This window comes from Nomia melanderi, chromosome 10 (assembly GCF_051020985.1).
Source record: "Nomia melanderi isolate GNS246 chromosome 10, iyNomMela1, whole genome shotgun sequence".
NCBI lineage: Eukaryota > Metazoa > Arthropoda > Insecta > Hymenoptera > Halictidae > Nomia > Nomia melanderi.
Window position 1 is genome coordinate 2721141 of NC_135008.1, and position 24292 is coordinate 2745432.

The window sequence follows — 24292 nt, forward strand, 5'->3', positions numbered from 1 at the left end:
CTCAGTTATTAACGGTATTGAACATTAGTGAAGTCAATTGCTGACAGTTAAGGCAGCTGTTTAATGTTCTCTCATTGCTTAACTCTGTTATAATTCTGTATCATTGGAATTTGAGATTTGAAATTTGAAATTTCAGAGTTCTCATTAAAAGAGTCAAAGGTTGGAGCTCTAATGTATTATATTATAGAGGATCATAAACCTCTATTTATGTAATTTTCTGTATTTCAATAAAATTCTTATAACTTAAAATGGGATCACAAAGCTACCCAGTAACATGAATATACTAAACTCCAATGAGAACTAAAATCTTCAATTCCTGACTACCATAAAATTATATACCATTGTAGATCTTTCAATGTCAACTGAAATTTCATTTAATTTCAATTCAATGTTAAATTGAATGACCTGAAATGAAGCAATGTTACAAAAATTTCATTCAGAAGGAAAAAGTGTAATGAGCTTCCAATTAACAATTGCAGGTATCAGAACCCAGTTATCCTCAACTGAAATTTCATTTAACTCCAATTCAATGTTAAATTGAATGACCTGAAATGAAGCAATGTTACAAAAATTTCATTCAGAAGGAAAAAGTGTAATGATCTTCCAATTAACAATTGCGAGTACCGAAGCCCAGTCATCCAGTAGCCAGAACGATGATGTGTAGTTGAATTAACGTGTTCAGACACACTGTCGAAGCGGTGAAGTGTACCGAATGCTGTCCGACACTTAATCGTTCCCCTCTCTTCCCACGCTGACATCACGACGCGGAGAACTGGTCAGCAGAGTGGCTCAGTCTACTCGATGCTAAACGGAGTGGTGAGAGTTGTAGGTTCCAAGTTGTCGTTCCATCTTCGACGAAGAAAGTGCTCGATGGTAGGACCAAATATTTACTATTGATCCGTGACCTTTGCGCTCCGATATTATTCGCTTGATCCCTGAAAATTAAAACTAAGTTGAAAAATACAGCCAACTTGAAATATTTCAAGAGTGTCTTGTCTCATGTATACTCTCACACATATTTCCAATAGATTAATATCAAATGTGTCGATACCTTTCTTTACCTATCAAGTGAAGTACACACTTGCACAGTAGTAATTTGTTAATAATTAACCCGTTGCACTCCGAACCATTCTGGACCGGATTGGAATTTAGTATAGTTTTGGAAGTAACGTATTATAATGATATTGGACTTGAATTGGTTGACATCAAGTATATTTGCAAAAAAATCAATATTTTATTCCTTATAATTTTGTACTGTGTAATAAACCGTTACGTATCACTTTCATCGCTATCGCTATCTATGCGATTTCTTCGTCGCCTTGTTGATTGGACGATATCACTACCACTGCTATCGTTTTCTACATTTAGTCTTTCTAACATATCTATAATAAACGTCTAACGATCCACGAATCTACAACATAGATCTATTACAAGAGAGTTTATCTCTATATATACTCTTACATATTTCCAATAAATTAACATTAAACATGTCAACAGCTTTACCTATCTTGTGAAGTATACACGTTGTAATTTGTTAATAATTAAAGATCCAGGAATCTACAACATAGATCTATTATAAGAGAGTTTATCTCCACATATACTCTCACATATTTCCAATAAATTAACATTAAACATAACAGCTTTACCTACCAAGTACACACGTTGTAATTTGTTAATAATTAAAGTGATCCAGGAATCCATGATCCACGTTGCCTCGATTATTTAACATTTCAATGCGATTGCTCCTCTTTCTCTTGACAGATATTATCAGACGACGGATAACGCTGCTTAGCATAAATTAACATTCCAACAGTTATCCGCTCGGATCTCGAGTTTCACGGATCGATTCGGCGGTGATTCAATTCATTCATCGTGTTACAATAGCAATCTGATATTCCGCGGCCGATAAAAAATTCCGCGGCGGCACGGGTGTCATAGTACGGTGGCTTCTAGCGGGATTCCTGTCCGCGTTTTCACGTTTGCCCGGGCTTGTGCCACTGCTAACGACAGGAAACGCATCCGGACCGTGTCTCCGTCACTTTGCATGACAAACATTTCGATGATCGTTGACTCCCGCGGCCGGGAGATCTTCGATTTCGTTGAATAGCTTTGTTCTCCATTTGAAAAGCAGGATATTAAAATAGTTCTCGAAATTCTCTTCTCCGTTTGCAGACAAGGCAATCCGGAACAACGAATTATAACGTTGGTGACATCAGAAGTGTGACTCTGGTACGCCCACGCAGTGTTGGGTTGCCTCTTAGTTGAGCTGCTCCGACTTGACAATGAATTGTACAATACAGTCGCTCTCCGAGTAGGAAACTGTCGCACCTCGCTTCTGCAAGAATTTTTAGAAATTGAATAATAATTAGAATAATTGAAGTTGAGTTATAAAATGTATTATAAAGAATGCTAAACGTACTCTTTGATATTCAAATGGTTTCTAAGTGTTTTTGGAAACCAGGATCAAGAGTAATAATGCTGTAGCATTCATTTTCATTGTGATGCAAAATGACATTTAATAAAATTGAAATTTATTAGCATTGTCATGAATTTAATTCTATATAGCTTAATCGACTCTGAAATATTGTCAATTGACTTTTTGAAATTATTATGCACTTCAACCCTCGGAGACATTCGCATTTTAAATTCCTCATAATAAGTATCATTAACATTTCATCAGAAGATAATGAATATTGACAAAGATATTCTCTACTGCAAAGAGTTAAAGAATCTAATGAAGTAACACCTAAACTGAAATACAAGTCGACAATAATCCCAGCAAACACACACTTATGGTCTCCACAAGGAAACTTCAAAGAGTCGACTGGTAGCCCCAGTGTCAAATGACCGTGAAACTGGGCTGGCTCGAATGACCCATATCGCTTTCCAGTTACAGCAATGGTTCCCGAGGACGACTCCCTGCAGATGCACCTGTTGCACGATTACAATTCCCCAATGAAGTCCGGCGTCCTCTATAAACAGCTGCTGGGCAGTCTGTGCTCGGAGGACATCAAGCTCTTCAGAAGCCTGCTGGAGCAGAGCTACAAGAAGGATCCAACGGTCATCGACGTGAACCATGTCTATCCGAACCAGTCAGAAGAAACTTGCCTGGACATTGCCTGCAGGAAGGGACTGCCCGCGTTCGTGCAGCTCCTCCTGGACAAGGGAGCCAACGTGAACAGGGTCAACAAGGTTCACAACCGTGGTCCGATCCACTTCGCCACGGAGAAGGGCTACCAGGACGTTCTCCAGGTGCTCCTGAAGGACCCCAGGATCAATCCGAACTTGGAGGCGGGTCAGCGGACTGCTCTGCACATGGCGGTGAAGAAGAATGACCTGGCCTGCGCGCAGCTGCTCCTGGAGAAGGGCGCCAGTCCCAACATCCCCAACAACAAAGGCTGGACTGCTATTCACATGGCGGCCATGAACGGTCAGACGGACATGGTGCAGCTGATTTTTGACAAGTCGACGCACGTCCTGGACTTTGATAGGTACAAGGATCACAAGAACCAAAGCACCAGGGACGTCCTGGCTAAGATAATGCCTGACCTGCGGCTACCACCTCCGGTTCAGAACAACGGCGCCAATGTTCATGATCTCAAGTATTACTTAAATGTAAACGATGAGACGAATTTCTTGAACTGCTTGGAAGTCGTCGAGGATGATGTGGTGAACAACGTGGCTGAGGACCTGATGGAGATGGCTGTACGACGGGACTTCAAGGACGCGGTCTCAGCGTTGCTGAAAAGAGTCAGAGAGGCTGAGTGTAATCTACCGGAGGCTGCTAAACTGGCAGTGCAGAAGGGCTTACCGGATGTTCTCAGGAGGATATTGAGCACGGACGTCCAGGTGGGGAACAAGTTGCTGATGGACGCCTGCGTGGAGCTGGGCATCCCTGGGAAAGGCTCGGAGGGCACGGCTGATCGCTTGGAGTGCCTCAGGTTGATTCTGGAAAGAGAGGAGGTGGATGTTAGGTGCACTGACAGTGAGTGAATGGAGTATTTCTATGATAGCTGTTTGGGCTGAGGGTTTTGTGGATTGTTTGTCGAAGGTTTACTGGGGCTTCTCTTTGAGTTTGTTGGTGGTGGAACTATTAATGGATAGGTCAAAGAGAATTCTGTTGAATAATTGATAAGTGAAGATTACAGTCTAATCATTGGATTGTAGGGTTTTATGGTTTTGGGAAACTTGAGAGTGCAAAGTTGTACAAAATGCAGTAATTCTTATGGATAGGTCAAAGAGAATTCTGTTGAATAATTGATAGCTGAAGATTATAATCTAGACACTGGATTGCAGGGTTTTATGGTTTTGGGAAACTTGAGAGTGCAAAGTTGTACAACATGATAGGAACAGTATAAAATATTCAAAGTGGATTTTCATTAGGAAAACATGATGAAAAACCACTTTGAATATTTCATACTGTTCCTAAGTGGTTTTTCATGAGGAAAACACAGTCTCCATAGTTCTACTTTTTACAGTTCCATTTCCTTAATTACATTCTCAAAAATTTGAGCTTCCATAAAGATCCACATTTCTTGTACTCTACCCCTCAGCCAAACACGCCTCGGTTCACAGGTGAGACAATACTAAAAACGAGTACCTTCCACAGACAAGGGGAACACGCCGCTGCATTACGCAGCCAGAGCGGACTGCCGCGAAGCAGTGACGATGCTGCTGGAAAAAGGAAGCTACATCGGCCACATGAACACGTTCGGCGTGCCGCCGGTCGCCGACATATCCGTGTCAACATTGTCCGGCTACTTCGACGACTGTATACAAGCCAGGAAAGAGCGGACGAACGAGTACATAATCGAGTTCGACTACAAATGCCTGATGCCTCACGACACGCCTCACATGGAGGGACAAGCGTCCATTAATCAGCAGAAACGTGAAATGGACATCTTCCAGTACATAGCGAACAGCACCGACATGAAGCATTTGCTGAAGCATCCTCTTCTCTCCTCATTCCTGTACATGAAGTGGCGCAGGATAAGGCACATCCTTTTCCTGAACTTCGCCTTCTACTTGCTCCTCTACTGTCTACTGAACAGCTACATCCTGTTGGCGACGTACAACCCAATCAACAACATGAATGCATCCAACTCCAGCGAGGCAGAAATGGTAATGGAGTCAGGTACCATTGGCGTCTTAAGGATTCTAGCAAGCATCGCTCTGGTGTTCCTAGGGATCAGAGAGTTTCTTCAGCTAGTCTCGTCGCCCTGCTACTATGTGTCCAATTGCGAGAACTGGTTGGAAGTAACGTTGCTGATACTTGGCTTCTCTGCACTCTATGGAGCAGACAGCAATGTCGCCGCTGTGGTGGTGCTGCTGTCCGCTTGGGAACTGGTGATCCTGATCGGCCAGCACCCACGGATGTCCACCGACATCGAGATGTTCAAGACGGTGTCGGTGAATTTCCTGCGTTTCCTGTTCCTCTACACGTTCCTGATCCTCGCGTTCGCGAACGCCTTCTTCGTCCTCTTCAAGGACAACGAGAACTTCCTGGACCCTGGGAACTCCCTGTTCAAAACCATCATCATGCTCACGGGGGAATTCGAGGCGAACGAGATACCGTTCGTGTCCCATCCGGTTATGAGCCACCTGGTCTTTGTGTCGTTCGTTTTTTTCATCGCCATAGTGTTATTCAATCTGCTGAACGGTTTAGCGGTGAGCGACACCGCAGAGATCCTCGACAAGGCGGAACTGGTTGGGCTGATCTCTAGGATAAGATTGGTGTCGTACGTGGAGATCATGGCGATCAGCGCTCCGCTTCTGCACGGGCCCCATTGCTTGCTCTGCCATGGCTTCTCGCGTGGCTGGTCCTGTAGGCCTCTGACCTTCCTTGCTGATAAAATCCTGATCTTCCCGGATTACTTGAAGGATGGCAAATTGAGTGTGAAACCGTATGACAGTTTGGAGACTTTTGGTAATATTGATTATAAGAAACCTGCTGGCGAGGCGAAGGACAGAGTGTTTCCTGTCTTCAAGATGGACCGTCACGTTATGAAGCAAGCTAAGGAGATCCTTGCAAAGAGAGGCCGGGAATCGGATACTGAAAGGATGATCAATGAATTAGAAGGGGTGAAAGAGAGGCTGGCTTTGATCGATATCACTTTGAACGCCCTGAAACTGGGTCTCGATAATAATAATGTTAATGCTAGAAGAGACGATTGAATAATTCATTTGAGATCTTTCAAGCATATATATTTTCTCGTTTGTTTCTCATTTCTTTACAAGTTCCAAGGATCATTGGTACTCAATGATACATAGTTTTGTCAGAATTAATACTGACACGGTAGAAAAATAGAAAAATTATATTGTTCAATGTTACTATAATATATATATATATATAGAGAGATATATTGTTTTAAGTAGTGTGGTATTTAATTTCATATAAATTTCTGTACGACTGTTGACTTTATGTCTGACTGTGTAATAAATAAGGTTTCTACAATTGTTATAAGTGTGTAATAAAAGTATCAGTAACGCATACGTTGTTCCTTTTATAGTGCGAATGGGTAATACAAATCTTTTATATCTGTGAAACGCACAACTATATAGTTCTACAAATAAATGGTTTGTTAATAAACTAATCTACATGTATAACTCACGCGCATTCCAATCTCAGATCAATATTTATGGCCGTTCTCATACCATACATGAACATTCAACGAATTTCATAATTTAATTGCAACTTAAACGTGTATGTACTTATAAATAAATATTTTCCACATACAGATGTTCAAACGTTAACCAGAGACTTCTTCTTGAGTGGTCGCTTTCTCTTTTCCACGTCGTATCAAAATATCGGTATAAAATAAATTGAAATCTAGCCTAATAACAAAAATTATTTGATTAGATTAATATTATTAATAACTCTTTTCTTAATTATACTTTTTATAATGCAAAAATAGATAGAGTTAAACATTTCTTACCTGCAGAAGACGTTTAAAAGCTTCTCATTGTTATTATCACTTCCTAGATCACAGATCCTGTCTAGAAGGCGCATTAATACTTGTGTAAATTTATCGTCCAGCGACACAATTGTCTCCTCGAAGCTCCCCGCGTTTTCTTTGGACATGTCTCCGTGTTCAGTCTAACGAGATAAACAAAAATAAACCTATTATCCTTACACTTTGTTTTGTACATGTACTACATCCCTTGTGGAACTAAGATTAAAAAGCATACACCGTTGAAAATGAATGTAATGTACACAAATATATTAGAAGTGTTTCATTGAAATATATGTATAAATTATAGATTAAAATTTATGAAATGAATGCATCGGATGGGTTGAAACTAACATACCTGTAATATAAAAATCAGATCACATATCACTACAAGTACAATTACATATTTAAAGATTGAAGTTCATAATATCAAGTATCATGCTACGTATTAAAAATGTTCAGATATTAGGTATAAAAGTTGACATATAACTTCAAATAAATATAACATACCGTCGAGTACAGATAAATTAAATCACATTTACGGATAAGAAACTATGTAGTCATAATTAATGCAATATCTGCATGCAACATTAACATTGAATTACATAAAATAATGCTGTATAGTTAGATGCTAAATATTAAGAAAGAGATTATAAGGGATATTATACTTCTATGGATCAGAATATTTAATTTCTCGTAATATGGTCTCTACTATTCCTGTAAAACATTATTGTAGTTTTTATTATACATAAATCTATCTGAGAACTTCATTATGTTGTTGACTGTGAACATAGTATGCGCAGGAGCCATTTATTCTATAAGAAAGTCTATTACAGAACTAGTATTTCCCTGTAATTTTCTATGTTTATAACGAAATTGTTAACAATGATAAGTAAAATGTTTTTACTAAATATATATTAATAAAGATGATGTTATACATGATTATTGATTGAATGGTGAGTTAGTAAATATTGGTAATAGTGTAACAGAGTCATACTCCATAATAAATTACAAAAAGTTGATATAAGCTGTAAAGCTTCCATTTATATAATCTGCTGTTTTCTAACTATTAACAAAAAGGAATGAATTTCATTAACGAATTGATAATATTTAAATATTATATACAACAAAATACCATGCGAATTGAAAAATGTATTCTTAGCGAATAGTAAACATGACTTTCTATGTTGATTTTTTCCTTACTGGAAAAGAAAAGCTTTATGATTCTAAGGCTACATAAAATGCATGAAAGCGGAGTTAAAACTTTAGGAGTATACCTCAAAATCATAGACATCTTCCTGATAGGCGCCAATCATGGAAGTCAATTCGGCGTCAATGTAGTATGGGCTCATACGCTTAACATTAGTAAAAAATTAGCGTTCAATTTACTACCAGTCATCACGAGATTTTTACAAACATTCAATGTATATAAAATATTGTACCATATGTCGACCTCGATATTAAACGCGTCATGCAGAATTATTTAATATTCTTGACAGCTCTATGCTAATGTAAAGCAATGACATTTAATAATAATATCAGATATGTCGCTTTTCAATTATACCTATGTCCTGTGTGTATTTATTAACAACGCCTGTAGTATCTATTTTGTATCATAACGAATAACATAGACAATTGAAAGAATCTGTATCGGAGCGAAGAATGCAACTCAGAAAAAATGGTTGATTCTTATTTGGTGTACGTATACGTATCATTTACATAGTTGTACGAAAATTCGGTTACCTGTGTATATCTGTTCGTTTACTGGTTACAATAATAAAGCTTACCTCCATAAAATCACAAAAATCAATACAGGCTGCACATATGTCCGTGATGCACGCGAGAAGATCTGGATCAGTCAGCATGCACTCTTTCAAGTAACTATCTTGCAAATCTTGATGTACGCTTAGAACATCATCCACGTTGCTGACCTAGGATGGACCATTTAAAACTTTGAATCTACTCTTCAGTTTGAAGACGGATGAATTTAGAAATGATCATACTTTACTCATTTTATTTATAAATGTTAGCCAATTCGGTTCTATAACTTCAACCATCATATAGTACGCTAAATGTTGAATACAATCTAGCATGCGTTGCCGCAATGAAAATGCTTTTCTATAAGACATAGCAACGTTATGAGTAAAAGTTTTGGCAATTTTATTGCTGACCCATACCCTGAAATAAGTCAATGCCTTATCGTTGTGTGTCATATAATTTAGTTAACAAAAGCTTTCGTACCAACCTGCATAAACGTCTTTCAATATATTTGCAGTAGAATAAGTGTCTAAACAGCATTTGGTAACAAGCAATCGCTTTTCTATTAAGTATTAATGAAACAGGCCATTTAACGTCATAGTTAAATACAAATGCTTCCAAACCAGTTAAAGTTTTATCATTTTTATAGCAATACTCTACAAACAAAAAATCTCGTTGTATAGAATTCTTTCTGATTTCAATAACAATTGATATTTCTTAATGAAACATACCTTCCTCTTCTCTTGTTTGAATAGAAAGTATCCGAAACATTTGGAATTGAAGATCGTATGGTAAAAGTTCAGGTTTTAAATCATCTTTGTACGGATCTGAATCCGCGGTAGACATACGCAGTGCTACTTCCAGAAGAGATGCCAAACGATGGATTACAATATCATACATGTTCTTATTTAATTCTGCTTCGCAGAGATTCATAAATTGGACCTATAAATACATCATAACATTAACAGAATGTGGCATCGATTGTTGCGAGACATAAACATCTTTTTTAATGAACTAACCACAAAGTCTCCTTGGGCAAGGAGAAAATAACTTTTCACGCTACGAAGTCTTCCCATTAAATCACTTTCATGTATAAGAACCTCTAATAAAGTTTTTGCTGCTTCAGAATATGCTCTATCAATGGCAGCTATATATTTCTGTCCTTGGTGCTGATAGAGGAGAGGCTCTTGTTTTCCCCATTGAACCGTCTTACCTAAGCAAAGAAAATTACGGTATTATATTGTTAACAATATTTGAAAACGTATATTTGCAAAATACTACGTACCACATTGTCTAATTACATTAAAATACTTTCCAGTTCTTAAAATAGTTTGTGCTTGTTCATTGAGAAATGTGGGAATCCTCTCTGACCTCATAGTGTATCTTTTTTCCCAATAATCTGCAGAATAATCTACTGGTAATTCCTCTCTATGAATTAATTCGTTATCTTCCACAAAGAACTATAACATATATGAATAGTTAATATGTCTTATAAGGATCAAATAAATAAGACAAACTATCCTCACCTCCTCGTATGGATCACATATTACACCTTTGTATACCCATTTTTCCAGTATTTGCATGTAAGGAACACTTGCTGTTTGTATCAAAAACATACACAGTTCTTTAAATTTTGCCTCGCCGCTAATATTATTTGCTTGTTCGTGCAAAAGACTAAGTACTTTTCCACCTTTAGCATTTGCCTAAAATAAAGAGCGACATTGTATAATAATGAGATTCATCATAAATATTCAAGAAATGTAATAACAACGATCTCTAACTTACTTTACATATTGTGGATGTTATTTGAAAGAGAACAGACATTGCAGTTATGGTAGGCTGAATGAAGAACCACAATTTTTGTAAATTCAATTTCCCACGTATATGTTCCATTTCCAACTGTACAACAAACAACTGAAAAACATTGAATGAAAAACAATTTTACAATGCATCAGTCGATTGCTTGAATGAAGATTCATTTGAACTACTTACTAAATAATCTTTTAATAAACTTTTTATAGCCCCTCTTAAAGCATGATTAACTTGACCATCTTCTGGTAAGACTTTCTCTTCAACAAACCTTGCTGTCATGGAATAATGAGAGGCAAGAGGTAATATTTGTTGTGCCATTTGTTTGTAAGATATACCTATAAATAATAATAGATAGGAATACAATATTTCACATTACAGTTGTTATGTTGGTATTTATAATAAGATTATGTGTTCCTTACAAACATCAGGAGATATTTTAAATGTTTTTACTGCATATGAACTTGTTAAAGGTTCAGAAACAATATAAGATCCATCTATACCCTTTAAACAGTTTAGAATATCCCAGAGTAAAATAGATTCCTGAGATACAGCAGGTACAACCTCTGTAAAAGCTTCAACTTAGTAAACCAGTTACATTATTACCGTGATATTAGTTTAAAAAACTTTTTTACTCTGGCATGGTGACACATTTGGCTCATTATAGAAATCCCAACTTATACGTGGTCTTTCATGGGTCCAATAATGTTTTATTGCTGATGGTTCTGCTTTCTTTGCAATCACATTTACTTGTTGTGTTAACTTCTTTTCTCCTTCTACTGCAGCTTTGATCACATTCTTACAAATCTGTATTAAACATAATAAGATAAAATTTATGAATAAAAGAATGTCCATTTCTGTTATATACGTATGATACATAGATTTAATCTGATAATACATTTCATTGAATTGTTTCAATCAAATTAAGAGTATTAAATTTGAAAATAAAACCTGTGGTAAATCTTTTGTGGTAATGGCAGTGTTCTTAGTAGAATTTGAAGTTACTGCAGATGCTTGTTTGGCTAAATAACTTTTCAAATCCTTATCCTCAGCTACAAGTTCCAAGACTTGAACAAATAAACCTAATAAATCTATCCTGAGAAAATCAAAGATACAAATGTTAACAGAACCAATTCATCATGAATTAACACATAGAAAGTATATAATAATACCAACTTTTTAGCTTTTAGTTCTTCATATTTTTGAAGAAACAGTTCAGGGACAGGAGAACTTTTTGCTAAGTTACGAATGCAACTTTGTGATGCAACAATAGTTAAAGCACTTGCACTTGTAGGTATACCTTCCTTTTGCAATCTTTCTACATGTTTCTCCGGTGCAGAAGTTGACCTACAAATCAATAAACATTTTGTTAGCCTTTATTGATTACATATGTATTATAAATATTTTATGTTCACTTACCCCAAAAGTCCAAGCAGTTCAATTACTAAATGATGTAATTTAAATTCACTCATTGCTTTGTAATAAGTAACAACCATTACGTGGTTAAAGATAAAATAAATAATTCTTTATGATGTGACCACATTTGTAGTTACTGATAATGTTTGTACATTTAAAAAACTCATGTGTGAAGAAAATCTTTGCTAAATTTTTCAAAATGGTCCTTTTTCTGTTTCAAATTAATGCAATTGATTAATGCACATATACGACACTAGGTTATGTATAAAGGACAATTACATTATAGAAAAATATTAAATCATCTCCTCTCCTTAAGTGGAAGATATCTCTTTTAATGTCAATTTAACGAACTCATCAACAGCTATCATAAAAACACTCATCATAAATACCAGCTACTAATCTGTGATTGTTTTAAATTTATGGTATACAATATGCCGGTCAGATTTGAACAACCAATGACGTACATTCATTTAAAACTTGTAAAATAGAATAATAATATCGCAGACGAGGTATAGATAATATACACAATTAAAAAAGATGCTGTTTTAAGGTTAATTATTTTATTATTATAAATTTAATATTACAGTGATAAGAAATATTATTCGGTTGAAACGAACAGTAAAATTAAAGTAATTATTATTCAATAATGTTAACGTTTATTTTTCCGTTAATACTTCTATTTGAAATTTATAGTATTTCACATTATTAAATATTATTGATCTTCATTTAAATTATTTGGGGGTGTTAAATATATCATTTCATATTGTAAAACTTCTTCACATTCTGTATGAAGGACAGTTGTTTTATCCTTAGGTAATGGTAAAATATTATTCTTTTTCATCCTTGAGGTCATTTGGAATACATATTTATTAGGATTTCTGAAATTATGCATGTTTACATTTCAATCATAAATAAGCTTATTATTTAAAAAACATAAATCAGAACATAAACATTATGGTAGAAATTTTATGAAGAATACCTCAAGTGTGTATTTAAAACTTTAGATGTAAACAGATTGTCCTGCCTCATCACATTTCCAGTAACATCTATGTTTGTTGATACTTTGTGTGGGCTTCTCATAATACTGTCAATGACACAATTGCAATGTTTGGTACTTGTATCAACTGGTGTTTGAACAAAATTTGAAACATTTATATTTGAGTCTTTCCTAAATCTTTTAATTATATTCTGAGTTTCCTCATCAATTATAGGTCTTTTCCTTCTCAATGAAAAAATATCCTGTCGAATACTGTTAGGTTTATAATTTTCTTTTGAGTGTCTAAATTTGAAAAGGAATATCAACAAATATTATTAAAATTCGACAATATTATAGTACAATAAAAATGCTCTTACAATAAAAGATTCCTATCAATGTCAAGCTTTATTTGTTTAAAAAATTCGTCGTCATTGTCGTCATCGATATTGTTATTATCGTCATCACAATTCGATGTGCCGGAGGCATTTGATTTATCATTAAAATTTTGTCTAGTAACATTGGCAGAACATATTATACCTAGAAGCGAATATACTGATTGTTAATACAATTGTTATTTCATATTTAATGCATTTTAATGTGATGACATATACGAAGTGTACTTGAACTTAATTTCTGCAATTCTAATGTTTGATTCTGTCCACCATTTATAAAGTTTTCATCGGAGTAACTTCGAGCGCTTTTGCTATTGTTTAAATCTCGCAAAAATGATCTCGAATGATTCATGAATATTCTTTGTTTTTTCATTATTCACGGCTATACTATGCCTCATGTATAGCACCAATAAAACAAATACGTATTTCACGTAACAAATTTATTATTTCATATAAAACAGTCTAAAAAAACATCAAAAGTTAAATTCTTTTTTCAAACCTACTATACAATTTTCCGTTACAAGTATTCTAAATCTAATGCTTCTTCAATAAATATTTTACAGATATATAAACGTCTCAGAAACATTGATATTAAATTCGAAATGTTATTTTATATGTTTCCTTTCGAAGTTCACCATTTAATATAACATTTTCAAAGTCTGATCTTTCCCGAGTAAATATTGCAACTTTCTCGCGTAAAAGATTGAAGAGAGCCATGCATTGTTGATCACGTTGAACAACAAACGAATATCAACGTTTTTTTTTTAACCATACTGATGTTTTATTAAAATTTAGTAACGTACAACAGCGAAAAATATGGGTTTATAACATTGTCATACGCTGAATTATCAATTACGATTTTCCCCTGTAATGTGCGCGTCAACAGTTGATCGAGTTGCGAAAAGCTCTTTCTAGGTTAGAGAAGTTTTAACCGATTCTGAGAGTGCCGGTTCTAGGATCCTAACCATACGTGAATTTTAATCAGATCGAACGAGGGAATAACGTTTAATGTAAATCGTTTGCAAAATTTGAAAATGATGCGTTTCGTGACAGCGATTAATTTCAAGATGTTGCCTGTTTTTCGGCACCGTGTGACGATTGTTCGATCCTTCTGCAGAAATCAACGTTTGGACTTTCAAGAATCATCGACTTCTATACGACCATCGCAATGCCGAAGAACTGATATTACCGAGTGTCTTGGATCGCTTACTAAAAGCACACATGGTCGTCGTCACACTGCTGCTGTCATTCCCATAAGATCATTCGCTACTAAAAAATTTAGTGATAGGGAACCTCCAAGGTGAGTGCTTCATTTTTCTTATGAATGAGACACAATCCTCTGTAGATCATTCAAATGCACGTGGATGAGCATTTTTAAATAATTATAAGTTTCTTTTACTTGTACGTTTGTGTTAAGTTGTACATATTAGATATTTTAATTTGCAGTGAAAATGATGGAGATCCCCTTGAGGATCCAACTTCATTACCGGCTACTGTTGTTGTTCCAGAGGTATGGCCTCATGTGCCCGTTATAGCTGTTAATAGGAATCCGGTGTTTCCCAGATTTATAAAACTTATTGAGATTAGCAACCCAGTTCTCATGGATTTAATACGCAGGAAAGTTAAATTGAATCAGCCTTATATCGGTGTCTTCTTGAAGAAGGCAGAAGAGTAAGTTGAGCTTGAATTTCTGTGTGTCTAAGAATGATACTTCATAATCTTATTTCTGAATATGAATGCTTTAATAGTAATGAAGCTGAAGTTGTACAAAATTTGAATGATATTTACCCTGTTGGCACATTTGCACAAATACATGAAGTACAAGATTTAGGGAATCGGTTAAGATTAGTTGTAATGGCACATAGGAGGATTAAAATTGTTGGTCAAATTTTGGAAGATCTTACACAGAAATCTACACACCGTAAGTATTGAAAATATACTTTTATTAGACATATGTATTTATCTTTATACTTATTCATGAAAGCTTTAAATACATATTGTCTTAGGAAGATCTAATTTCTTTTGTTTTGAAAGAAAATTGTTTTATTATAAAGTTAACATGTCATAAATAATTTGTCGATGTAATTGTACAAATATTTTGTACATAAATACTATACTGATACACAGACATGAAACTGACGTTTCCACTACTAAATACAACAATTCACGTCCCTGTAGACGATACTGTAACCACAAGCAAACCAAGTCGTAGATCATTATTACGCAACAAATCTGAAACTAAAATATCAGAAGCCGAGAAAGCTAAAAAGATTGAAGAAACAAGCACACCTGACAACAAAGAAGTGGTAAATCCACCAGAGAGCACAGAAGAAAAACTTGATTCAGCAGAACCTGATAGTACTCAGACTGAAACTACTAGTACACAACCATTGTTAATGGTAGAAGTAGTAAATGTTACACATGAGAAATTTAGACAAACCGAAGAAATTAAGGTAAACATCACTAATAAATAATCATTAATATTTCGTTTATCTGTATAAAATTAATATTAATCTGATTCTCTGAATATAAGTACCTTGCTCATAACAAGTATTCAAAAGATTAAAGAAAATTTACCATACAGGCTCTAACACAAGAATTAATTAAAACAATTCGAGACATAATAAGTATGAATCCATTGTACCGTGAATCTCTGCAACAAATGCTACATCAAGGTCAAAGGGTTGTAGACAATCCAGTCTATTTGAGTGATCTAGGTGCAGCTTTAACTGGAGCAGAAGCACAGGAACTGCAAGAAGTGTTAGAAGAAATGGATGTAAGTAAACTATTTTAAAAGTATTAGTAAAACATTAATCTCTTTACAATCACAAGCTTAACATCACTTTCAGATCTCAAAAAGATTAAGATTATCACTTGCACTATTGAAGAAAGAATACGAATTGAGTAAATTGCAACAAAAGATTGGTAGAGAAGTAGAAGAAAAAGTCAAACAGCAGCACAGGAAATATATTCTTCATGAACAATTAAAAGTAATCAAAAAGGAATTGGGATTAGAGAAAGATGACAAAGACGCGATAGCCGAAAAGTATAGGGAACGAATAAGGTCGAAAACGGTTCCAAAAGCAGTGATGGATGTACTAGAAGAAGAATTAAATAAATTAAATTTCTTAGAGAGTCATAGTAGCGAATTCAAGTATGTGTATTGTATTTATATTTGTACAATAAAAGATCTTACATATAATCATTTTATTTTCAGTGTTACAAGAAATTATTTAGATTGGCTCACATCCATGCCATGGGGTGTGACTAGTCCAGAAAATTTAAATCTTCAACAAGCAATTGAGATATTAGATAAAGATCACTATGGAATGGAAGATATAAAGAAACGAATTTTGGGTAATTGAACACTTGAATATTGCGACTGTCGATGATCCTTATTCACCCACATTATTTCTTTACAGAATTTATTGCGGTTAGTCAGTTAAAAGGTTCCACGCAAGGGAAAATATTATGTTTCCACGGGCCACCGGGTGTCGGGAAAACATCAATAGCCAAATCGATTTCTCGTGCGCTTAATAGAGAGTACTTTAGATTTAGCGTCGGTGGAATGACAGATGTTGCAGAAATCAAAGGACATAGGCGAACGTATGTTGGAGCAATGCCTGGCAAAATTATCCAGTGCCTGAAGAAAACTAAAACTGAGAATCCATTGGTTCTTATAGACGAAGTGGATAAAATAGGAAAGTGAGTGATCGCTGGCATCTGTATTACAAATTGCTACAAAATTGATAAACACATGAAATACTATATTTCAGAGGTCATCAAGGCGATCCTGCGTCAGCCCTCCTTGAAATGTTAGACCCAGAACAAAATGCGAACTTCTTGGACCACTATCTGGACGTGTCCGTTGATCTTTCTAAAGTTCTCTTCATTTGTACAGCGAATATAGTTGACACGATCCCAGAACCTCTCAGAGATCGTATGGAAATGATAGACATGTCGGGTTATGTCGCAGAAGAGAAGCTCGCGATTGCCAAGCAGTATTTAGTGCCGCAATCCATGAACAATTCTGGCCTCTCTAACACCCAAATTACTATCGACGACAGTGCCCTCAATTCATTAATTAAATTCTACTGTCGTGAATCAGGTGTCAGAAACTTGCAGAAACACATAGAGAAGGTCCATCGAAAGGTGGCATTTAAAGTGGTTAAGAAAGAAGCAGAGAAGATTGATGTAACCGCAGAGAACTTGCATGACTTCGTAGGGAAACCTGTGTTCACTCATGACAGAATGTACGAAGTGACTCCTCCTGGGGTTGTGATGGGTCTAGCATGGACAGCGATGGGTGGTTCCACCCTGTTCATTGAAACAACAATCAGAAAACCTAGTCTGAAGAAGTCAGAAGGCACTTTCGAGGCCACTGGACATTTGGGTGATGTGATGAAAGAGTCCATTCAGATAGCAATGACAGTTGCAAGGAGATTTTTGAACGAAGTAGATCCCGGTAACACTTTCCTTTATGATTCTCATTTACATTTGCACGTGCCTGAAGGTGCCACGCCGAAGGATGGTCCTAGTGCTGGTATAACTATTGCGATAGCGTTCATATCGCTTGCTAAAAATAAACCGATCCGACAAAACATTGCCATGACTGGTGAACTCAGTCTCATGGGCAGGGTTCTACCTGTTGGTGGTATTAAGGAGAAAACGATTGCTGTAAGTATAAATGATTCGTGACAAGATTAATATGTTTGCTACCAGCATCATATACTTGTGATTGCTGTAATCCTATATTTTACATCATGAAAATGAAATGAATCCTATAGTATTGTTAAAGACTTCTTGGATTGAAGGAAATATAATTGAGGAAGACTGTCACTGAAATAAGTGCTGATAGTGAACGTGTTAACATGTCAATTTTTATTTTATATGTGAGATGATATTCACATTAATTTATATTGTGCATTTCCAAAGGCAAAACGAGTCGGTGTAAATTGCGTGATCCTGCCAGAGGAAAATAAGAAGGATTTCAATGATTTACCAAAATATATTACGGATGGTCTCGAAGTTCATTTTGCCTCTACTTTCGCAGACGTGTACCACGTATGTTTCACAGAAGCGCAGGAATCCGAAGCTCTTGATTCCGACAACTCAGCAAATCTTAATATACCAACTTCGCGAGCTGCGCCGCTTCTGGGTAAAAGTGATAACCATACTGCCTAGAAGCTGAGTTAACAACGTTTAAGTCCATATGGTTTTGTTGGCCTTCAGAGTATGTTAAAACACGTACTATTCAGAATAGTACAGTGTTGAAGGTTAACTGTAAATTTCATTGATTAAACTTATTTAATCTATTTTTAAAGACAAATTTTAATTAAAATTTCATTGATAAAACAATTTTTTTTTTTATTTAATATATATGAATAAATGAACGAATTCCTAAGTCGGAATAACGTTGACCATTGAAAATAATAATAGTTTCTTTTATAGATGTTTTGTTATAATAAAGATAGTACTGTAAATACAATATAACATTTATTTTTTTCACATACTGCAGTGTAATCTAGTAAAAGCTTACTTTGAAAAAGTATATCAGTTTCACGAAGAATGATCTTGTATTTTGTATTGCACAGTACTGTTTTTCGTATACATAAAAAATGTAAATAATTAATACAATATAATGTGTTGTGATTAATAAAAAACCTATATTTTCTATGAATTCATTATTGCCAGAACTCTGACTTTGTTAATCTTAAAGGGAAACAAATGAGTTATTTTTCTCACTAGATTATGAAAGAAATGTTATTTGTATAAAGGTAAAAACCATATTATCAGATGTAAAATTTATGGTAATTTAATAAATAGATATAATGAATTATATAACTTATATGTTTATTGAAGAATACTGTTAAATTCATTTGTAGCTTCTTTATACATTATCATTGCGTCAACTTGGAACTTCCATTTTACTGAGTCTGATTATAAAATCGCATAATCTCATTTGTACTTGAATTTCAGTAGGATTATTTGTAACATAAAATCCTGGTACACCAGCCTTCTCTAAAATACTTTGTTGATCTGCTACTTTCTGATCCAATTGTAGAACCAACTTCATATCCAGTTGCTTTAATTCTTCTTTGTGCTTTTTATGTAATGCTGCTTTTATTGTCACCCTTTCCTCATCTGTGAACGTAGATGTTAATGTTTCTTGCATTTCAATCTTCTGTTGATTCAGCAATTGAAGACGTTGTTGAAAAAGATGTTTCTCCGTAACATGTTGGATTTCCATTAATCCCTTAACAATCTCAAATATTGTGTCGTTCAATAGAGAATTAGCTAAGCCAGACAATAATTCATAAGGAAGTCTCATTTGATATTTCGTAGGGAGTTCACCAGCCATATGCTGAAGTTGTTCTACCAAGAAGTATAATTTTCTTTGTAGATCCTGAGGAGTTGGAGTAGCAACATCCATTGTCTTCTTATAAAACAATTTGAAACTTGAATAAGGAATTATTTCAATAATTTTACTATATTTTTTATTACGAATCTTTCTTGTATATTAAAATATTGTTACATTCTCGTTAAGCAAAGATGAGGTTAAGAGACAATTGATTTTGGTTGTTGACTGCTATTTAACATTTAATGGTAGCCTCAGCTAATGTGAAACTTAAATAAATATAAACGATAAATCGCCTTTTTCATTATTTATAATACTTAAAGCTGCACTTAGATTTCGAGGAGTTCATTATCATTGCATAGCAAACTTAAAGCACACTTTGTCATATACATCTGGTGTACGTTAAATACTGCCCTAAATATTACCTTTTAAGAGATCATTAAATTATTTCTTAAATATGACATATAATAGCCTTTAAAGTGCTTTATAAAAGCATATAAAAGCAATATTTAATACAAATATTAATGTGGATAGTAATACAAAAAAAATACTACCAAATAAAATTCATAGACTTTCAACTCGCCTGGATAGCTCAGTCGGTAGAGCATTAGACTTTTAATCTAAGGGTCCAGGGTTCGAGTCCCTGTTCGGGCGATTTTTTTTTCCTACTACAGACTTGTTCTTCCACTCTTTTTCCTTCATTACAAATGTCCTACAATCTTTTTTTAACTATGATTGTTCTAACTCTTTTGTTATTAATAATTTATTGTAAATCAGAGAAAATTCTAATCTTATTCTATATGAACGTGTATTCTGAAGTATAATTATTGATTATGATTTAATTTGCATTCGAATAAATTGAATAATGTTATTGTTTGTCAAAGTTTATTTGAAATCTTAATCACGAGTCTGACACAGTATCGTAGGGCAAGGAGTTAAAGTCAACAGGATGGACTTGCACCTGTGTAACATTGGTTGCAGGCTGTCAGGGGCAACATGCAAATTGTACGGGGGTCTTGAGACCCCCTTCGTGCCTCTCAAGAAACCCCTCGAACCCCTCATTTTCATTTTATATTTTTAGAAAAGAAATTTATTTATGATATACTGATGATTTTATGAATATATTAATATTTTAATTATAAATTTTCATTCTATATTTTTAGAAAAGAAATTTATTTATTTATTGTGTTTTTCGATGGGTCTCGAAGGATACAAGGTGTTTCTCATGGGATTTGGATAAGAAGATACCTGTAGTATGACGTTGGTAACACAAATTCCTGTTATATAATATCGACAAGAGGCAGGATAGACTGGATGTGAATTTGTCCTAATAGTTTGGATACTTTGTTATAGATGACATTGAAGATACGTTTTTCTGGAATATATATTTATGAGAAAATGAAATTTGTATTCACTGGGAACATTGGAATTAGCAATTTTAAAAGAATAATATTAATTAAGAGAAATTCAATAAGTAATTTTCTGTAAATAATTTAAATTTTATTTGTTAAGATTTCTATGCTTTTCATTGTATTCAAATGAAATTTTTGCTAGGCAACCATGAATGTAAACATTGAACATGTATGAATAAAGGAAATTATAACAGTATTCTGTATTGTGGTTTGATTTTTGTGATAATTAACATTATTACATTAACATGAGCAGTCAGGACATTGACTTTATCAGAGGATATGTGCAACATGAGGAAAATAAGACAGAGCAAGATCTAACTCTTTGCTATGCCTATCCTGTGATAAATAAATTAGAAGAGAACAATGTACTTGTTAAAAATACTGGAAGCCCTCGAAAATTGAATAAAATATCTGTAATAGGGGAAGATGGGTTGTATGTGTCAGACAGTCCTTTTGTTTATAGTGACATTGATTTAGAGCTTGATCGTATGCAAACTTTAGAATGCCAGACAAAACAGAAATTCTCTGGTAAACTAGTAGAGATTGTAGTCCGTGAAGTCAACATTAATACTCTGGAAAATCAATCAAATATAATTGAAATTACATCTGTGTATTTGTTATTTAAAAATAAAGTTATATGCAAAGCGAATAAGCCATTTAATAGGAAAGTGCATAAGTTATTAATTAAGAATTCAGAATGTCATAACTTTTCTATAGAAGTGCACACTAAAGGTGGGCAATCTAGTACATTACCATTACCATTACCCAAGCGAAATATTGAAAACAGTAAAGTAGAAATAGACTTTGGAATTAGTGATAGTTTTGGTAAAATATATGGTGGAACTGTAATTTGCACAATTACATTAAATAATTACGGTGAAAAAGAGCAAAAGCCATATGTTACTCACGCTTATAAATTAAGTAATGATCCAAATGATCCACAAAACAGTTTATCTTTACTCAGACCATCAAAAATTGTGTCTAAGAAGCAAGTCAAGTATTTTTTGTTGGAACGTCCAGCATTGACCTTTGATGTTGATTCAGAAGTTAGTGTGCCAAAAGAAGTTCAAGTAGATGAAGCAAAATCACCTGATATAGTTGTAATGGAACAACCAGCATTTTCTTTATTCGATATATCTTTCATGGATCTATTTCAAGCTAAAAGACAATTGGAACCATCAACAATTACTCGAAGACATCATACAATGGGAAAAACAGTTCTGACTGTTAATGTTTTACGTGGAATAGAAATACCAATTAGGGAAGAGTCTGCATTAGTTCAACCATTTGTAGAAGTTGAATGGGGCAACACTGTAAACAGAACAATTATAGCAGAGGGACCAGCTCCTTTGTGGCAGCAAACAATGCACTTTGAATTACCAAAACAAAATGATGAATATTGCATAAAATTTCGTTTATATGACCAACATCCTGTCTGGGGTCAGCAGTGGCTAGGTGAAACTAGAATTCCATTTGAACATCATAGAAATTATCAAGAACTTGAACGCTGGATTACATTATCACCTTTATTCAGTCCGTTACTATTATTTGGATATGTGCAAGCTAGTCCTGGTCAATCATGTACTCGTATTTATGTTTTAATTAAAATGGAATATCCAGGTACTGCAAAGTCCATTGAGAGTACCACTATGAACACAATAATTAAAGGAATTCCAAGGTGTCTTGTTACACCATATAAAGTTAATAACTTAGAAAATCCAAGGGATGTTGCAAGACTAGTCATGCTCTTGCCGGCATTGCCAATACATTATGGACCAGTAACACCGCGTCAGGCCTTAAATATAAAGAAAGTGGATCATTTTGGAAGGGCAGCTCTGCTTGCTACATTGTTACAAGGCTTAGGTTTACAGACATATATTTTATTAGGTATGTATTCCTATTACAGTGGAACCTCGACTTACGAACCGCTCGACACACGAACTTCGAACTAGAACGAATTATGTTCGTGAGTCGAGACACCACTGTATATATTATTTAATTGTTCAATTCAGTAATATAATTAATACACTAGGTTCTTCGCAAATAAGTAAATGGGCTGCATTCGTCCTATGTATTAGCGAAAATGGAATACATACATTATGGGATCCGGAAACAGGAAATTATCATAAAATGGATGATAGCCATTGCCCCTTAATGAAGGTGTCCCGTCTGATAAATCACTTTGGTGTTAGTATTATGATCTGTAATATGCATTTATATAAAGTAGCATGCAGTTTACTCTAATCATTGACAATGAATATAATTTTAACAGATATGGGAAAATTTGCAAAAATCCATTTTACCACATAATCTCAAATACGATGTGAAATCAAGTAAAGATTGGCGGCCAATTGAAACAACTTCATTGAAAAGTGATCATACTGTACAAGCACTTAAACTAAGTATTACAGATGAGGAAGAAAAGCAACTGAAAAAAACAGCTGCTGAAATAGAACAACATTTGAAAGATAAATTGGCTGAATGGCGCAGCATACTTGGTTTGATAACAATATTTAATAGACATGCAATGACTGTCTTAAGGAATTTTATTTCCAAAGTGGAACCTTCTTCAGAGCCACAGTTAGATAAAAGGGATTTGAAGCAATTACACAGAGCTTATCACATTCACGGTTTCATATTAAACAAACGTGACACTGATAAGAACGACTTAACTGAACAGTTAAATGCAACAAAAATCCATAATATTACCGGTCCAGTTGAATTTGCTCTTGTGTGTCACATACAGCCTTACATAGGAAAAATATATTCAATGTGGTTAGCTGTTATAATTCTCAGAAGTCGAGAATAAACTATTTGTAATGTCATTGTATTTGTTTATTACATATTTGTATACTCCATTAAAATTAATGTTACAATACATACAAAGGAGTATAAATAACTAGTATTTATCACAAAAAATGTCTGCAAAAAGTACTGCCTTCAATATAAGTCACTAAATATACACTCTTATTAAAATCTTGTATATAAAAAGATATTGTGACAAAAAATCGCACGAAAATGGGATTTAACCAGAGCCATTTAAAAAATACTAAACTCCTACGATTTTTTGTCAGTAATATTCCATTGAACGTGTAGGTTTTAATTGTAATATTTTCAATAAAAAAGTACAAAGTTTCAATAGCAAATCTAGTCAAGGAGATTAAAATATGGTATAAGAATTGTAGTTTACTTAACATTGAATCATTTACGATGCGTGTTAA

At 34.5% G+C, this 24292-nt stretch overlaps 6 protein-coding genes, 1 long non-coding RNA gene and 1 other non-coding gene across 13 annotated transcripts; 4 read left to right on the plus strand and 4 right to left on the minus strand.

The window, feature by feature from the left end:
* Positions 1 to 8: 8 nt before the first annotated feature.
* LOC116434275 (uncharacterized) lies at positions 9 to 2328 on the minus strand. The gene is made up of 5 exons (XR_004236473.2): positions 1651 to 2328; positions 1504 to 1557; positions 1052 to 1424; positions 625 to 935; positions 9 to 546 (listed from the first exon to the last, which is right to left on the minus strand). It is a non-coding gene; the product is annotated as an uncharacterized LOC116434275 (long non-coding RNA).
* On the plus strand, positions 734 to 6756 carry pain (transient receptor potential cation channel family member painless). The gene is made up of 3 exons (XM_031992865.2): positions 734 to 873; positions 2891 to 3985; positions 4610 to 6756. Exons 2-3 carry the CDS (start codon positions 2899 to 2901, stop codon positions 6172 to 6174), a joined length of 2652 nt encoding a protein of 883 aa, XP_031848725.2. The 5' UTR covers positions 734 to 873; positions 2891 to 2898; the 3' UTR covers positions 6175 to 6756.
* On the minus strand, positions 6688 to 12400 carry LOC116434135 (gamma-tubulin complex component 2). The gene is made up of 17 exons (XM_031992897.2): positions 11937 to 12400; positions 11694 to 11864; positions 11469 to 11613; positions 11153 to 11324; positions 10940 to 11083; positions 10701 to 10855; positions 10494 to 10622; positions 10235 to 10411; positions 9994 to 10168; positions 9728 to 9921; positions 9440 to 9650; positions 9196 to 9364; positions 8954 to 9128; positions 8738 to 8881; positions 8228 to 8305; positions 6936 to 7096; positions 6688 to 6834 (listed from the first exon to the last, which is right to left on the minus strand). Exons 1-17 carry the CDS (start codon positions 12011 to 12013, stop codon positions 6750 to 6752), a joined length of 2562 nt encoding a protein of 853 aa, XP_031848757.1. The 5' UTR covers positions 12014 to 12400; the 3' UTR covers positions 6688 to 6749.
* LOC143174181 (uncharacterized) lies at positions 12213 to 14581 on the minus strand. 4 transcript variants are annotated; one of them, XM_076371691.1, is made up of 5 exons: positions 14512 to 14563; positions 13530 to 13763; positions 13287 to 13446; positions 12913 to 13212; positions 12213 to 12811 (listed from the first exon to the last, which is right to left on the minus strand). In XM_076371691.1, exons 2-5 carry the CDS (start codon positions 13672 to 13674, stop codon positions 12646 to 12648), a joined length of 771 nt encoding a protein of 256 aa, XP_076227806.1. In that variant the 5' UTR covers positions 13675 to 13763; positions 14512 to 14563; the 3' UTR covers positions 12213 to 12645. The 4 variants fall into 4 exon arrangements, with proteins under 4 accessions (XP_076227806.1, XP_076227805.1, XP_076227804.1 ...); XM_076371690.1 differs by having other exon boundaries at positions 14491 to 14559; XM_076371689.1 differs by lacking the exon at positions 14512 to 14563 and adding an exon at positions 14105 to 14230.
* On the plus strand, positions 13683 to 18981 carry Lon (lon protease homolog, mitochondrial). 3 transcript variants are annotated; one of them, XM_031992847.2, is made up of 11 exons: positions 13683 to 13732; positions 14419 to 14601; positions 14748 to 14972; positions 15050 to 15222; positions 15429 to 15754; positions 15886 to 16077; positions 16151 to 16455; positions 16519 to 16658; positions 16724 to 17006; positions 17078 to 17978; positions 18237 to 18981. In XM_031992847.2, exons 1-11 carry the CDS (start codon positions 13698 to 13700, stop codon positions 18483 to 18485), a joined length of 3012 nt encoding a protein of 1003 aa, XP_031848707.1. In that variant the 5' UTR covers positions 13683 to 13697; the 3' UTR covers positions 18486 to 18981. The 3 variants fall into 3 exon arrangements, with proteins under 3 accessions (XP_031848707.1, XP_031848704.1, XP_031848713.1); XM_031992844.2 differs by lacking the exon at positions 13683 to 13732 and having other exon boundaries at positions 14336 to 14601; XM_031992853.2 differs by lacking the exon at positions 13683 to 13732 and having other exon boundaries at positions 14336 to 14601; positions 15480 to 15754.
* Positions 18982 to 19137: 156 nt separating this feature from the next.
* Positions 19138 to 20267, minus strand: gdl (gonadal protein gdl). The gene has a single exon (XM_031992974.2). It carries the CDS (start codon positions 19732 to 19734, stop codon positions 19210 to 19212), a length of 525 nt encoding a protein of 174 aa, XP_031848834.1. The 5' UTR covers positions 19735 to 20267; the 3' UTR covers positions 19138 to 19209.
* On the plus strand, positions 20241 to 20313 carry TRNAK-UUU (transfer RNA lysine (anticodon UUU)). Its single transcript has one exon. It is a non-coding gene; the product is annotated as a tRNA-Lys (tRNA).
* A 1003-nt stretch (positions 20314 to 21316) lies between these two features.
* Positions 21317 to 23880, plus strand: LOC143174969 (coiled-coil and C2 domain-containing protein 2A). The gene is made up of 3 exons (XM_076371326.1): positions 21317 to 22958; positions 23104 to 23258; positions 23344 to 23880. Exons 1-3 carry the CDS (start codon positions 21317 to 21319, stop codon positions 23878 to 23880), a joined length of 2334 nt encoding a protein of 777 aa, XP_076227441.1.
* The last annotated feature ends 412 nt before the right edge of the window (positions 23881 to 24292 follow it).

What these genes read in the sequence shown, in the direction of transcription:
- pain (XM_031992865.2), top strand. Translation starts at nt 2,899, where the DNA reads ATGGTTCCCGAGGACGACTCCCTGCAGATGCACCTGTTGCACGATTAC. An exon ending in GGATGTTAGGTGCACTGACA is followed by an intron (nt 3,986 to 4,609) that starts GTGAGTGAATGG and finishes TACCTTCCACAG; the next exon opens with ACAAGGGGAACACGCCGCTG.
- LOC116434135 (XM_031992897.2), bottom strand. Translation starts at nt 12,013, where the DNA reads ATGGTTGTTACTTATTACAAAGCAATGAGTGAATTTAAATTACATCAT. An exon ending in GAAGAACTAAAAGCTAAAAA is followed by an intron (nt 11,614 to 11,693) that starts GTTGGTATTATT and finishes TGATTTTCTCAG; the next exon opens with GATAGATTTATTAGGTTTAT. An exon ending in TAACATCCACAATATGTAAA is followed by an intron (nt 10,412 to 10,493) that starts GTAAGTTAGAGA and finishes TCTTTATTTTAG; the next exon opens with GCAAATGCTAAAGGTGGAAA.
- LOC143174181 (XM_076371691.1), bottom strand. Translation starts at nt 13,674, where the DNA reads ATGAAAAAACAAAGAATATTCATGAATCATTCGAGATCATTTTTGCGA. An exon ending in ATTGCAGAAATTAAGTTCAA is followed by an intron (nt 13,447 to 13,529) that starts GTACACTTCGTA and finishes ATTCGCTTCTAG; the next exon opens with GTATAATATGTTCTGCCAAT. An exon ending in GTTTTAAATACACACTTGAG is followed by an intron (nt 12,812 to 12,912) that starts GTATTCTTCATA and finishes GCATAATTTCAG; the next exon opens with AAATCCTAATAAATATGTAT.
- Lon (XM_031992844.2), top strand. Translation starts at nt 14,336, where the DNA reads ATGATGCGTTTCGTGACAGCGATTAATTTCAAGATGTTGCCTGTTTTT. An exon ending in AGTGATAGGGAACCTCCAAG is followed by an intron (nt 14,602 to 14,747) that starts GTGAGTGCTTCA and finishes TTTAATTTGCAG; the next exon opens with TGAAAATGATGGAGATCCCC. An exon ending in GAAGTGGATAAAATAGGAAA is followed by an intron (nt 17,007 to 17,077) that starts GTGAGTGATCGC and finishes ACTATATTTCAG; the next exon opens with AGGTCATCAAGGCGATCCTG.
- gdl (XM_031992974.2), bottom strand. Translation starts at nt 19,734, where the DNA reads ATGGATGTTGCTACTCCAACTCCTCAGGATCTACAAAGAAAATTATAC.
- LOC143174969 (XM_076371326.1), top strand. Translation starts at nt 21,317, where the DNA reads ATGAGCAGTCAGGACATTGACTTTATCAGAGGATATGTGCAACATGAG. An exon ending in ACAGACATATATTTTATTAG is followed by an intron (nt 22,959 to 23,103) that starts GTATGTATTCCT and finishes TTAATACACTAG; the next exon opens with GTTCTTCGCAAATAAGTAAA. An exon ending in GTCTGATAAATCACTTTGGT is followed by an intron (nt 23,259 to 23,343) that starts GTTAGTATTATG and finishes TAATTTTAACAG; the next exon opens with ATATGGGAAAATTTGCAAAA.